Source organism: Hibiscus syriacus, unplaced genomic scaffold, assembly GCF_006381635.1.
Source record: "Hibiscus syriacus cultivar Baekdansim isolate YM2019G1 unplaced genomic scaffold, ASM638163v2 tig00110429_pilon, whole genome shotgun sequence".
In the NCBI taxonomy this organism is placed as follows: domain Eukaryota; kingdom Viridiplantae; phylum Streptophyta; class Magnoliopsida; order Malvales; family Malvaceae; genus Hibiscus; species Hibiscus syriacus.
The window spans coordinates 11,771,249-11,785,205 of NW_024062733.1; the positions used below are offsets into that span (position 1 = coordinate 11,771,249).

The following is a 13,957-nucleotide window of genomic DNA, read 5'->3' on the forward strand; positions in this document are numbered from 1 at the left end:
AGTTTAGGGTCGATGGGAATGCTTGCTGATTCCGGTAGAAAAGGAAATTTCTCCGTACTCCTCCTTTTCCTCCTTTTGATTCTCATTTTGCCTCGCATCTAATTTTAACCTTCACTTAAAACACTGAAAAGCTTTTTTTGGGTTCTACTTAATTGTTTACTATTAACATTTCTTCTTCTTTCTTCGTGTTCTTCACATTGATTTAACTTTTTGTTATTTTTGGATTTGGTTTGAAGAGCTAAAACCCATATATGTCACGGTGCTTGAATCAATCTGTGGATGCATTCTTGATGAATCCGGGGATGGTTAAGTTCTGACAAATTTTAAATTCTTTTGGGTTTTTTTTCGGGGTCAAATTTCTGTTGTATTTTTAAATTTTAGGGTTTATACTTTTGTTTTTGAATTCGTGACTAGGGAAATATTTTGTTTTATTATTGATATTGTTGTTTTTTATGTGTAAATATTGTTTTTATGATTAGTTTTCCGGGAAGATTTTGTTTTAGTTTCCTCCTTGAAAATATTTTGTGATTCCTTGGAGGATTTTTAGTTTTATGTCCTTCGATTAAAAGTTTGATAGAAGACAGTGGAAGAAAAAAAGTCATTACTCATACCCTAAATATCAATTAAAACCCTCCATTTTTTCTTGTTGGGTTCTTTCTATGTTTTCAATATTTTCACGTCAAAAAGATTTTTGTTTCCCTAAATAACGATTCAGAAGAAGAATAAAAAGGGGAAACAGGGTGATAATACTTCAGTGTTTTGTTTGGGATTCTTATGGGAATACCAAATACCCCATTACTTGATCTAATAAGAAAAGTTAGGTCTTGGTTTTCTTGGGAAGAAAATTATCTTTCCAGTTTTACTGGTGACGAATTTGGGTTGCTGAAAAAGGGTGTTTGCAGAAAAAATAGTTATTGTGAATGTGATATGGAGTTATTCAATGAATTCTCTAATCGATACCATTGCCGAAGCTGTGGTCGTTGGCTGTGTTCTAAATGTGTTGAAAGATACAAATCATATAACATGAAGGGTAATGAATTTTCTAGGATGATGAGTACTAAGTTTTGCAATTTTTGTTGTGATGGGGTTAGCGAGAGGCGAGAAAGTGGTGGAAGAAAGTATTGTGAGAAAGTGCATCCTTCTAAGTCTCTCCAGGAGATCTCGGATCCGCCATCACCCTGTTCTTTGAATAGCGAAGCTTGTGATTGTGGGCTTTCTATGCAGTCGGTAACTAGCCAGAGTATTTCATTTAGTACTCATCCTTCTTCTGTATCTATTCGGCAATCTCCCTGCAGGTATATATAGTGATTTTTTTTTTTGGTACATGGTATATATAGTGATTTACATGGCAATAGTTATGCTGAAATGTTATCCTTTTATATTGTATCATATTAGAATTTAGACCCCAAGCTTCCTGAAGTTGGTTGTTTGTTGACTTTCGGCTTTCATAATCTTTCCCCTGGCGGTGAATGTTCTTATTTGTGTATTTACTGGTGTAGGAGTGATGAAGAAGATGCTGATGATTCTGGTAAGCATTTTTTGAGCCATTCAACTGACTATTGCCAGGATGTTTCAGATATAGATTCAAATAGTATTAGTGCTAGACTCGAGTCTTATAGTTTTAAGTCGGCAGGATCAAGTCCTTCAGTTAGTCCCTCTAGGAGCAATTTTACTCCTTATAGGGTTGGGATTTCTGTACAGAAGAGGCCAGAAGGGAGCCCAATGGCTCAGGATGTTGGTCCCTTTTATCAAAAAAAGAGGGTTGCTTTAAGAAAGCCAGAGTTAGGGAATGAGGAACAGGAGAATATTGTTGTTTACTCTGATGATCCTATACATCGTAATCAATATGTAAAGTCACATAAACCTTTGGATTTTGAAAACAATGGTCTAATATGGTTTCCACCACCACCTGAGGATGAGAATGATGAGGCAGAGAGTAACTTCTTTGCATATGATGATGAAGATGATGAAATTGGGGATTCTGGTGCTATGTTCTCTTCAAGTAGTAGCCTTTCAAGTGTGTTCCCAGCAAGGGAGAAACAAAATGAGGGGAACAAGGAACCTCTCAAAGCTGCAATACATGGGCATTTTAGGGCTCTGGTCTCTCAACTTTTACTGGGTGAGGGTATTAAAGATGGTAAAGAAGATAATGTTGGGGACTGGCTTGACATTATAGCTACAATAGCATGGCAAGCTGCAAATTTTGTGAAACCAAATACTAGCAGAGGAGGCAGCATGGATCCTGGGGACTATGTGAAGGTTAAGTGTATAGCATCAGGATCTCCCAGTGAAAGGTATGGCCTGTTTTAATTTTCTTCAGTTGTTTGAAATTCAAAATTTTCTATTGTTTTTCCGGTTTCAATTCTTATTTTACATGTCCTGAACTTGTGAATTATATCATTCTCACAGCACTCTTGTCAAGGGAGTGGTTTGCACGAAAAACATAAGACACAAGCGCATGATCTCACAGTACAAAAATCCTAGATTACTTCTTTTAGGAGGTGCCCTTGAATTTCAAAAAGTTCCAAATCAACTGGCATCATTTAATACATTACTTCAACAGGTTTGTTCAAAAAACTTGTTCCATTTATGCAGGTCGATTAAAGGTTTTTCTGTGATTAACAATCGCATTTGCATTGTCGTGTTACAATTGTTTGTGATTTGACAGGAAAATGATCATCTCAAGATGATGATTGCAAAGATCGAGGCTCTTCGCCCTAATGTTTTGCTTGTTGAAAAGAGTGTTTCTTCATATGCACAAGAGTATCTACTTGCAAAGGAAATATCATTAGTGCTCAATGTGAAAAGGCCATTACTAGATCGTATAGCAAGGTGCAGTGGTGGTCTTGTTTGTGAATCAATTGATAATTTATCTACCACACGATTGGGACACTGCGAACTGTTCCGTGTGGAGAAAGTATCTGAAGAACATGAGACGTCCAATCAGTTAAACAAGAAACCATCGAAAACACTGATGTTCTTTGATGGTTGTCCCAGGCGCTTAGGTTGCACGGTAATATTTTCTATCCATTCATATGATTTATTTACTGTGTCATTTGGGAAGTTTTGAAATTTGAGCCTTGTAAGCCTCCATCTTCTTTTGTTGTTATGAGATGGTATACACTGGGTCTCCACATATTTGAGTTTCGAGCATTTTGATGCTTTAGTTGTTTCCATTCTTGGAGCACTGGTGTGTTTCCATTGTTTCGATTAATTTGTTTTTTTTGTTTCTTTATGTGGCGGAAACATCTTTAATTGATGCCTGACCAAATTTCCTCGTTTAAGATTGTCTTCCTTTTCTATCGCAACAATAGTTGGCCCCATGCCTCCTTTTTCTTCTAATAAATGCTTTTATGCCTTTCCCTCACTCCATTTATGCATGCGTTTGTATGCTAATTTGTTTGGTTTGATTATATCCGAGTTGTTTTGCCACCTTTACCTAGAAGTTTTATTGTTGTGTTCAGTGCAGAAACTGAAGTGTATTGGAAGATTAGATGTGATTTAGTTCCGTGGTGTTTTTCCCTTTTTTCTGATCCTTATAGGCTGTTGAGGAGTAATTTATTTGCTCATTTGAATGGTAAAATAGAATTGGGCTTGTAAATATCTGTATAATTGGCATGTCAAATGAAATTGAAAGGGCAATCTTTGTTTTTGGCAAGCATTTATTAACCTGTATTTAGTGCACTATATTAGATATTGTTCGAATTTCATAATGTGTTTAGCATGATTGTTTTTAATCAAATTGCTTTATTTCTCTTTATAGGTCCTTCTGAGGGGTAGATCTCGTGAAGAGCTAATGAAGGTTAAACATGTTGTCCAGTATGCTGTTTTTGCCGCCTATCACTTATCTCTTGAAACTTCTTTCCTTGCTGATGAAGGTGCTACTCTTCCTAAGACGAAGATAAAACATTCAATCGCTGGGCCAGAGGAAATGCAGATTGGTAATAGTCAATCCAGTTTGAATACAATAGTCAATGCTTCTGCTCTAAATGACTCATCTCTGAGTCTCAATCCGGAGCAAGGAGGATTGGAATCATGGCTTGATCAGGGTGATCAAAGCCATTTCTTCCCTTCTTCAGGTGGTTCTGTTCTTGATGCATGCAATGATGATTTGACACCTATTGTGGGTATGGGCTTGTGTTCTTTAGAACAAATGAAGGATTTAAATATGTCTACTATGTTACCCTGTGATATTAGAGATTTTCCCCGATCAGAGTTGCTAGAAACCACGACTGAAGATGAGAGGCATCTTGACGAGATTAATGAATTGGAAAAATCTGAAAAAATTCAAGAAGATGAAGCTTCCAGTGAATATTATTCAGCAGCTGACACACACCAGAGTATCTTGGTTTCCATCTCAAGTCGGTGTGTGCTGAAAGGTACTGTGTGCGAACGTTCACGGCTCTTGCGAATAAAGTTCTATGGATCATTTGATAAACCACTGGGAAGATACCTTCAAGATGACCTGTTTGATCAAGTAACTCATTTATGACTTTTGGTTTCTTCAGTTGAAATTTGAGAAATACTTTTTCTATGATTCATTATAATTTAGCATGCTCTCTTTGCAGGCTTCTTGCTGCAGGTCATGTAATGAGCCAGCTGAAGCCCATGTCATATGCTATACGCACCAGCAGGGAAATTTGACAATCAACATAAGGTGCCATTCCTCTCTTAAGTTACCTGGTGAACGGGATGGTAAGATATGGATGTGGCATCGATGCCTGAGGTGTGCTCATATAGATGGGGTTCCTCCAGCAACTCATAGAGTGGTTATGTCTGATGCTGCTTGGGGACTTTCTTTTGGAAAGTTTTTGGAGCTTAGTTTTTCAAATCATGCAACTGCTAATCGTGTTGCAACTTGTGGTCATTCATTGCAGAGGGATTGCCTTCGTTTCTATGGGTAAATGGTGTAAATTTTAATCCTTTTTTATGGTTAAGTTTTAATTATGATGCTGATACCTATGAGTATGATTTCACAGATTTGGAAACATGGTTGCATTCTTCCGCTATTCCCCAATTGATATACTATCGGTGCATTTGCCCCCATCCATGCTTGAATTTGGGGGAGATGTTCACCAGGAGTGGATTAGAAGAGAGGCAGCCGAGGTTTGTTATCTATTTCCCTTCTGTTCTAATGCCAGTGAAATCCACATATTCTAAACTAACCGCTTTGTCTCTTATAGCTAATGGTCAAAATGGAAATGTTGTATACGGAGATATCTGATGCACTTGACAACATTGAATTGAAGAGTAAATCATCAGATGCAAGTGAGTTATCAAATCACGTTATGGAACTGAGAGATCAGATTCGAAAGGAGAGAAATGATTACAATGTAAGCACACTGAATATTAGTTATTTCGTTATCGGTATGACCTTGAGTATTTCTTAGTTGCATGTACATAATATTTTGTATGCCTAATTTGTCCTATATTATTGAAAGATGAATTTTATCATTTGTTGACTAGGTTTTTTTTATAGGGTTTGTTACAACCAGTTATTATGGAGACGTCAAACCTTGGTCCAGCCGCCGTGGACTTACTAGAACTGAATCGCATAAGACGTTCACTTCTTATAAGTTTGCATGTATGGGATCAGCAACTTAATTCATTGGACACTTCTCCTGGGAAAAATTTTGCTTTCAAAGCTGAAGTTGATCTCTTTGAGGATGGAAATCTTGGTGCTCATGAAGAAAACACCTGCAGATCCTCAGATTCAGTGGAACCTCGTAAGAGCAACGCACAGCTGGAGCAGAACTCTAGTTCACTATCCTTGGAATCCAATGTGCCTGAAAAGAGAGAAGAGAATGGACATCCGGATGAAAGAATCCATTCCCCTGCATCTACTTTATCTGAGACAATAGATTCTGCTTGGACAGGTACCGATCCACTAATGTTGAAAGTTAAACCTTCAGAGGCATCTCGGGGAGATGAGCTTCAAGCTGGTTTGATCAGGCCAATAAGTAAAATGTATAACCTTCCTTTGAGGAAGGTTGCTGCACCAATGAGGGTTCATTCTTTTGATTCTGTGTTGAGACTCCAAGCAAGAATTCAGAAGGGATTGCACCCCTCATCATCGCATTTCTCGACTCTTAGATCTTTCCATGCTTCTGGAGATTATAGGACCATGGTGAGGGATCCTATTTCTAATGTAACAACGACTCACTCCTATACATTGCCACTAGAGGCACAAAAGTTGAATCTGTTACTCAGTTCCACACCTGCTTTACTCACCTCTGCATCTCGTGTTGCTGAAGGGGCTCGGCTACTTCTTGTGCAGAGGGGCCATAGTGATAATGTTATTGCCATTTATGATGATGATCCTGCAAGTATAATATCATATGCTCTTAGTTCCAAAGAATATGTTGAATGGGTTGCTGATAATTCCAATGGAATTGGAGGAGGTTGGAATGTCGGTGACAGGAGCAAAGAAGATTCTGCAGCTTCCAGCTTTTCACCCTGGCAGTCATTTGGTTCTCTTGACCTGGGTTATGCACATTATGCAAGTTTTGGTTCTGAAGATACCCAATCATCTATGGGTGATATGTTTCCTGATATGAAAAGGTCTCCCCATTTAACAGTTTCTTTTGGAGATGATTCTTCTGCTGCTGGTGGCAAAGTGAAGTTTTCTGTGACATGTTATTTTGCAAAACAGTTTAATTCTCTTAGAAGAAAGTGTTGCCCTACTGACATCGACTTTTTGCGTTCCTTGAGCCGCTGCCAGAAATGGAGTGCACAAGGGGGGAAGAGCAATGTGTATTTTGCCAAATCTTTAGATGAAAGACTCGTTATAAAGCAAGTTCAGAAAACAGAGCTGGAATCCTTTTATGAATTTGCACCCGAATACTTCAAGTATTTGACAGATTCTCTTAGTTTGGGAAGCCCAACTTGCCTTGCTAAAGTTCTTGGTATTTTTCAGGTTTGTCCTCTTTTCCTTTCCTAAACTCTGTTTCTGTGCACATCCAGTTGGAGTATCCAATATATCATTTTAATTTTAATATCTTTTGGCTGGCCTGATGATAGGTCTCTGTAAAACACCTGAAAGGTGGAAAAGAAACAAAAATGGATCTTGTGGTGATGGAGAACCTATTTTTCAGAAGAAACATATCTAGGATATATGATCTCAAGGGCTCTGCAAGATCACGATATAATCCAGATACAACAGGGAGCAACAAAGTACTGCTAGACATGAATCTGTTAGAAACATTGCGAACAGAGCCTATTTTTCTTGGAAGCAAGGCAAAGAGAAGTCTCGAGAGAGCTATTTGGAACGACACAGCTTTTTTGGCAGTAAGTTGCTTTTAACATAAACTTGAACAATGGTTTCCAAGTTGACCGTCCATTGGAGTTTTGGTTGGTTTTCCAATTTGTATTTCGATTATGGAAACAATGGTTTTGAATGTTGTATTCTGTGATTTTCAGTCTGTTGCGGTCATGGACTATTCATTGTTGGTCGGAGTGGATGAGGAGCGGAAAGAGCTTGTTCTGGGAATTATTGATTTCATGAGGCAATATACCTGGGACAAACACTTGGAGACATGGGTTAAAGCATCTGGGATACTGGGTGGGCCAAAGAATGCATCCCCAACAATTATTTCTCCTAAACAATACAAGAAAAGATTCCGGAAGGCTATGACGACATATTTTCTCACGGTACCTGATCAATGGACATCATGATCTGTTTCTTCATTGATTAATTGGTTCATTAATAAGGTATAAGTAATGCAATTGCTGATAATTTGAGAAGGAACCTCCCTCCCATGTTTTGTTCTTTTCTCATCTTTTTCTTTTCGGAAAAATGTCTGTGTAGGACTAACCTTGTGCACATGGAGAAGGAACAAAGTTAACTTTAGAGGGGCTCTTTTTAATGACCTCTAAAGGAAAGGAAGAGTTGAGGGACCCTTGATATTTATCTCTTTATCTTGTGCATCTGCTAAAAGTTTCCTGGAAGAATCAAAGGGCCTTTCTTTTATCCTTAACACGTTTCATTATAGCTTTTAGTGTGTATTTTTGACTCTTTAGGAAACTGCTGGTGAAGGAAGACATAATAGACGTTAAGTTCGGCCATGTCCGCCTGTAAATTTGCAAGCAATTAATTGATAAACAATTTGACTTGGTTAAAATGGTTTTGTAATGACTGGTGTCTGGTCTTTTCACATTTTATTTGCGTTGTGTTCATGTTTTATTTATTTCGTCTCATTAAAACTGTTAATTATTTATTTTTCTAATATATGTTTTTAACTTCTTTTATTATTTTAAATTTATTATTAATAAGAAGTTATAAATGTACATATTTTTAGAACTTTCAATGAACTATAGAATATATGAAATATGAAAGAAACTTTTGTTTTTTAAAATTATTAGTTCATCTAATTAATTTTAGTTTACACAAGTGTTTAAGATTTTAATTTTTATGATTTAGAATTTAAGTTTTATGTTTCAGGGATAATGCTTAAACTTTAGGATTTTAAATTAAAATATACATGATTTTTGTAGTAAATAATCATAAAAATTACAAATCTAACGAGTTTATAATTATTACATTTGAATTGATGATTTAAATGAAATAAAATACTCAAGTAAAAATAATTGTATAAAAGTTTAGAAACTCTACTTTTTAAAGTAATGTATACAAAAAAATTATAATTCTAGATCTAATATAAATTCAAGTCTTACCTACCCTACATTATTTATTGTAATCGAGTGATCCTATTGAGACTCACTTAATGATGTTTCTGTCTTATTGGGCAAAACTTTCGAGATAATATTCTGGAAGAAATTAATTCACGAGATAATTCACTCCTCAGATTAATTGCTCAAATAGGGTGAAATCCACAGTGTTAGCCGTAAGTCGCCATGCCTTTCGGGCGACCTACTAGGTCGCCATATCTTCTCGGCGAGCTACGAGAGATTGCATGTGCCATGCACGTCCCAACATGCTGGGCATCCAAGGCCATCCGAGCGAGTTATGCGAGGGCATCTGAGCGAGCGAGCAAGGGTAGGTCGCCATGCACGCTGGGCGACATGGTAGGTCGCCATGCACGCTGGGCGACCTTGTCCCCACAAGATTCCTGCGTGCCTGCTCCTCACTGCATGCTCGCCTGCTCCCCGCTGCATGCTCGTCTGCTCCCCGCTGCTCCATGCACCTTTATTCGCTGCATTATTGCAACATAATTTTCGTTGCTTCATGCAGCATCATTTGTTGCTTCATGCAACAATTATTGCTGTAATCCATGAGAATCAACGGCTCGTGATTCTTCAATTATTGGTGGATGAATTGAAGCAGCCGACCCTCTTTAATATATAGGGGGTATGATATGGGTTTAAGGAAGCATAAGAAAGAAAGGGAGAAGAGTGCCGAGAGAAAGGAAAGAAATAAGAGGAGGAATAAGAAGGGAGTACGACAAGCAAACATTGAGGTAAATTTTCATTTTATTTAATTTAAATTAGTTTATTAATTTAAATTATTAGTTTGTTAGTTTAGGGTTAGGGTTTAGGGTAAAAAAATTTACTTAATTAGTTAGTTTGTTAGTCGTTAGTTATATATAAAAAAATATGTAATTAGTTTGTGTTAGTTAAATAGTTAAGTTGCCATATGATTTGTTGAATTTATATTATATAAAAATTCAGTTAATTAATTTTTTAGTAGTAAATTATAATTAAAAAATCATTTATTAGTTTAAGTTATATTAAAGAATAGTTTATTAGTTGAAGCTATATTAAAGAATAGTTTATTAGTTGAAGTTATATTAAAGAATAGTTTATTAGTTGTTTAAGGGAAAATTCACGTTTAAGTTATATTTTAAAAAATTTAGTTTGTTACTTTATAAGTTTATTATATTATAAGTTATTATATTAAATTTTTTTGTTGTGTTGTAAATTAGTTAGTTAGTTAGTTAATTACTTAACATTAGATTATATTAAATGATTTTTTAAATACTGTTGTTTAATTTTTTTACAGATTCATTCGAATGGCTGACCAAATTCCACTGTTGATACTTGACAATGAACATATTTCAAGTCATTTGGGAATAATTGTGAATAAAATATTTGTTTAATAAATTATTATTAATAAATATTTTAATATTATTTTATGATTGTGATAAATTTTTTGCATTATTTAATTGCAGGAGGACGAGCAGCGAGTCCTTCGTCTTCGGCTACATAAAGTGCCCAAACCACACCGATTGATATAAGAAAACTTGCAAGAGGCTGGATTTTGGTATGTAACATTTGTGCGAGATTACAAGTTGGTCTCAGGTTTGATCAGTGCGTTAATTGAACGTTGGAGACCAGAAACGCACACGTTTCATTTGCCGTGTGGCGAATGTACGATTACTCTGGAGGATGTGACAATGCAACTAGGAGTCCAAACTAATGGGATGCCGGTGGTAATGACACATGAGTTTACTAATGTGGCACAACTTTCCAGTTTGTTTCTTGGGAAAACGCCCGTACTACCAGAGTGTAAAGGGTGGCGTGTGAGGTTGTCATGGTTTAAGAATGAATTTCAATTTTAACCAAACAATACAGAGTACGAAATTATATATGCAACATGAGCATATATATTGCAATTGATTGGAGGAATTTTGATGCCGGATAAATCCGGTAGTTATGTTCACACTCAATATCTTCTTTTTTTAAGAAATTTTGAGAATAGTAGGCAATATAGCTGGGGATCGGCGATATTGGTGTTCTTGTATCGTGAGATGTGCAAGGCGTCATTAGTCGTGAATGATAATAATACAGCAGAAATCGGTGGATGTCTATTGCTGCTACAATCATGGGCTTGACATAGACTTCCGTTTTTGACACCGATTAGTCGGACTACGGTTGACTTTCCACTTGTTAAAAGGTAACATGAATCCTCTATTTTAATATAAAATATTAATTATAAAATATTTATTTTGATTAAAATTATTGAACAAAATTACCATATTTTTGTTTTGATTGATATACAGATGGAGACATAAAATTGAAGGCACGGGGTTGGTGCATAACAACATTAAAGAGTTTAGGCTGAAGATCGATATTAAAGCCACAAAAAAGGTATGTATAATATGTTATTTTTAATTATTATTTAAATTAACTATATTATTTGATTTAAATCAATTTTATTGTTATTTTAATTTTACAGTTTAATTGGATACCATACATGAATGAAGAAATTTTGGCGTTGGTGCCGCACGATGTTTTAGATGGGTTTTAATATTGGTGTGCTGTTACACCATTGATCAATTTTTCTTTTGTTGAGATCCAATTTGGGGATAGAGTGTTGAGGCAATTCCACTTCCACCAACCTATTCTGCGGAGTCCATGGGATCATGACCTCCTCCAAAACTTAGATGGTCGTCGTTAGATGAATTGGGTTGAGACACATGACTACCTGCACAGATTTGATGGTCGTCGTAAAGAAAATGTTAATTAGGTTGAGAAGCATGCAACCTACATTAATGCTTGGAACAATAGGGCTTCATTCATGCCAACTCTTGACGACATTCAAGACGACGACTTTAATTTTGAGACTTCGGCTTACCTTGCTTATTTTTGGGATAATGGAAAGCCATTCTTGACAAAAATGGTAGAGAGACGACAGTTTTTGAGGTTTAAGAAAAGATTTGGTAAAGCTGAATACTCTCTACCGAGTGGGAGTTCATCTCAACAACCTGAAGCGGAAATGACCGATGTGGATAATAGCGCACCACAACCGTTCGGCGATGCGAGATCGTTGCATCATGCATTTGATGATTCTACTGTCCCGGCATACATACCATAGTTTGTGCAGCCTGAGGCACCCATCTACTCTCCCATATTTTCGTCGACTTATGACTTTGAACACATGGCAGTTCAAATACCCCCAATGATTGAGGAGGATGTGTACCATACTCCTGAGCAACCGCAACGACCATAACGCATCAGACGTCCGCCCCGACATTATCATTCAACAACACCCCGACATCGACAACAATTGTAAACTCGTTTGTTATTTGTTACAAATTATATATTGAAATTATACTAGTTTTTTTAACCTTAACAAATTCGACATGTTTATAATGATTTTTAGTATCAAATTATTATTATAATTTCATTACTAGTAATCATTAGTAAATCATTAGTATCAAATAATTAAATATTAATAATAAATCATTATTAATAATAATTATTAAATCATTAGTATCAAATCATTAATAAATTCAACTATGTATAAATTTAAATTCGAGTAGTCCACACTTATAAACTCATTTGTTATTATTTCATAATTATTAATAATAATTATTAAATCATTAGTATTAAATCATTAATAATGATTTATTATCAAATCATTACTAAATCATTATTAAATCATTATTATCATTGTTATTAAATCATTATTATAATGATTATTACTAAATCATTTTTATAATGATTATTATCAAATCATTACTAAATCATCAAATCATTAAATATTGAAATTATTATTAAATCATTATTATCATTATTATTAAATCATTATTATAATGATTATTACTAAATCATTATTATAATGATTATTATCAAATCATTACTAAATCATTAAATATTGAAATCATTAAATAAAATCATTATTATCAAATCATTAAATCATTAAATATTAAAATCATTACTAAATCATCAAATCATCAAATATTAAAATTATTATTAAATCATTATTATCAAATCATTACTAGATCATCAAATTATTAAATATTAAAATCATTACTAAATCATCAAATCATTAAATATTAAAATCATTAGTAAATCCTCAAATCATTAAATCATTACTAAATCATCAAATCATTAAATATTAAAATCATTACTAAATCATCAAATCATTAAATATTAAAATCATTACTAAATAATCAAATTATTAAATATTAAAATTATTATTAAATCATTTTTATGGTTAATTGAACCACACGTCCATTCAAATCTGTTCAAGTCCTCAAATTATAAATATCATATCAATTAGGTCTCTCTTTAAAAACTCCGCTCAAATAATTTATCGACAAAAAGTACATAAATTCAACTTCAATGTGAATATATAATAATTTATCACCCTATTAGTATCAAATCATTATTATAATTTCATTATTACTAATAATTACTAAATCATTACTATCAAATCATTAAATACTAATAATAATTTCATTATTACTAATCATTATTACCAAATCATTAAATATTAATAATAATTTCATTATTACTAATCATTACTATCAAATAATTATTATAATTTTAAATATAAAATCATTATTAAATCATGATTATCAAATCATGATTATTAAATCATTACTAAATCAAATCATATCATGTTTACAAATCAAACAAGTGTTCCAAGGATGGGTATTAGTTATGTAACGAAAATATGGTTAATTGAACCACACGTCCATTCAATTTTTTTCAAATCATCAAATTATAAATCATTATAAAATTAAATCTAGATAAATACATAGAAATACATATATGATTATTAATGATGAGGCCTATATCTTGGTAAATTAGGATAATTGTTTTTTGAATGGCCTTCACCCCTACATAATCCGTATCTCTTTGCTTGACCTCTCTCTCTAGCATAGAAATACATACTGGTATGAATACGAGTGGACTCAGGTCGACCCTTTGGACTTCTGCGAAGCATTGGATTTGGCAGCCATTCGTCATGATTCTTTTTGGGCCAATATGATTCATTAGGGATCTATCTTAACTCATAGCTGTAGACATTTAATATCCTACGTAGGTGAAAGCATTCATCAACATAAGTGTATGCGCTTACACCAGCATACATACATGCAACAACTGCATAAGCACATGGATATTTCCATGCCTGAAAACGACCACAATCACACCATTTGTGTCATAAATCAACTCTAAATGTTTGGTCTTCTCCTCCGACGTTACGGCGTATGCACGACACAACAAAAGTATGACCAACTCGGTCGAAATTATGAACAACCATTGATGT

At 34.5% G+C, this 13,957-nt stretch overlaps 1 protein-coding gene across 2 annotated transcripts; it reads left to right on the plus strand.

Annotated features, from left to right (window-relative positions):
• Positions 1 to 370: 370 nt before the first annotated feature.
• LOC120125154 (putative 1-phosphatidylinositol-3-phosphate 5-kinase FAB1C) lies at positions 371 to 7,962 on the plus strand. 2 transcript variants are annotated; one of them, XM_039143651.1, is made up of 14 exons: positions 372 to 935; positions 1,059 to 1,295; positions 1,500 to 1,528; positions 1,634 to 2,294; positions 2,410 to 2,563; positions 2,669 to 3,013; positions 3,764 to 4,477; positions 4,569 to 4,900; positions 4,980 to 5,106; positions 5,184 to 5,333; positions 5,480 to 6,916; positions 7,021 to 7,287; positions 7,420 to 7,710; positions 7,808 to 7,962. In XM_039143651.1, exons 1-13 carry the CDS (start codon positions 775 to 777, stop codon positions 7,672 to 7,674), a joined length of 4,869 nt encoding a protein of 1,622 aa, XP_038999582.1. In that variant the 5' UTR covers positions 372 to 774; the 3' UTR covers positions 7,675 to 7,710; positions 7,808 to 7,962. The 2 variants fall into 2 exon arrangements, with proteins under 2 accessions (XP_038999581.1, XP_038999582.1); XM_039143650.1 differs by having other exon boundaries at positions 371 to 1,295; positions 1,500 to 2,294.
• Positions 7,963 to 13,957: the final 5,995 nt, after the last annotated feature.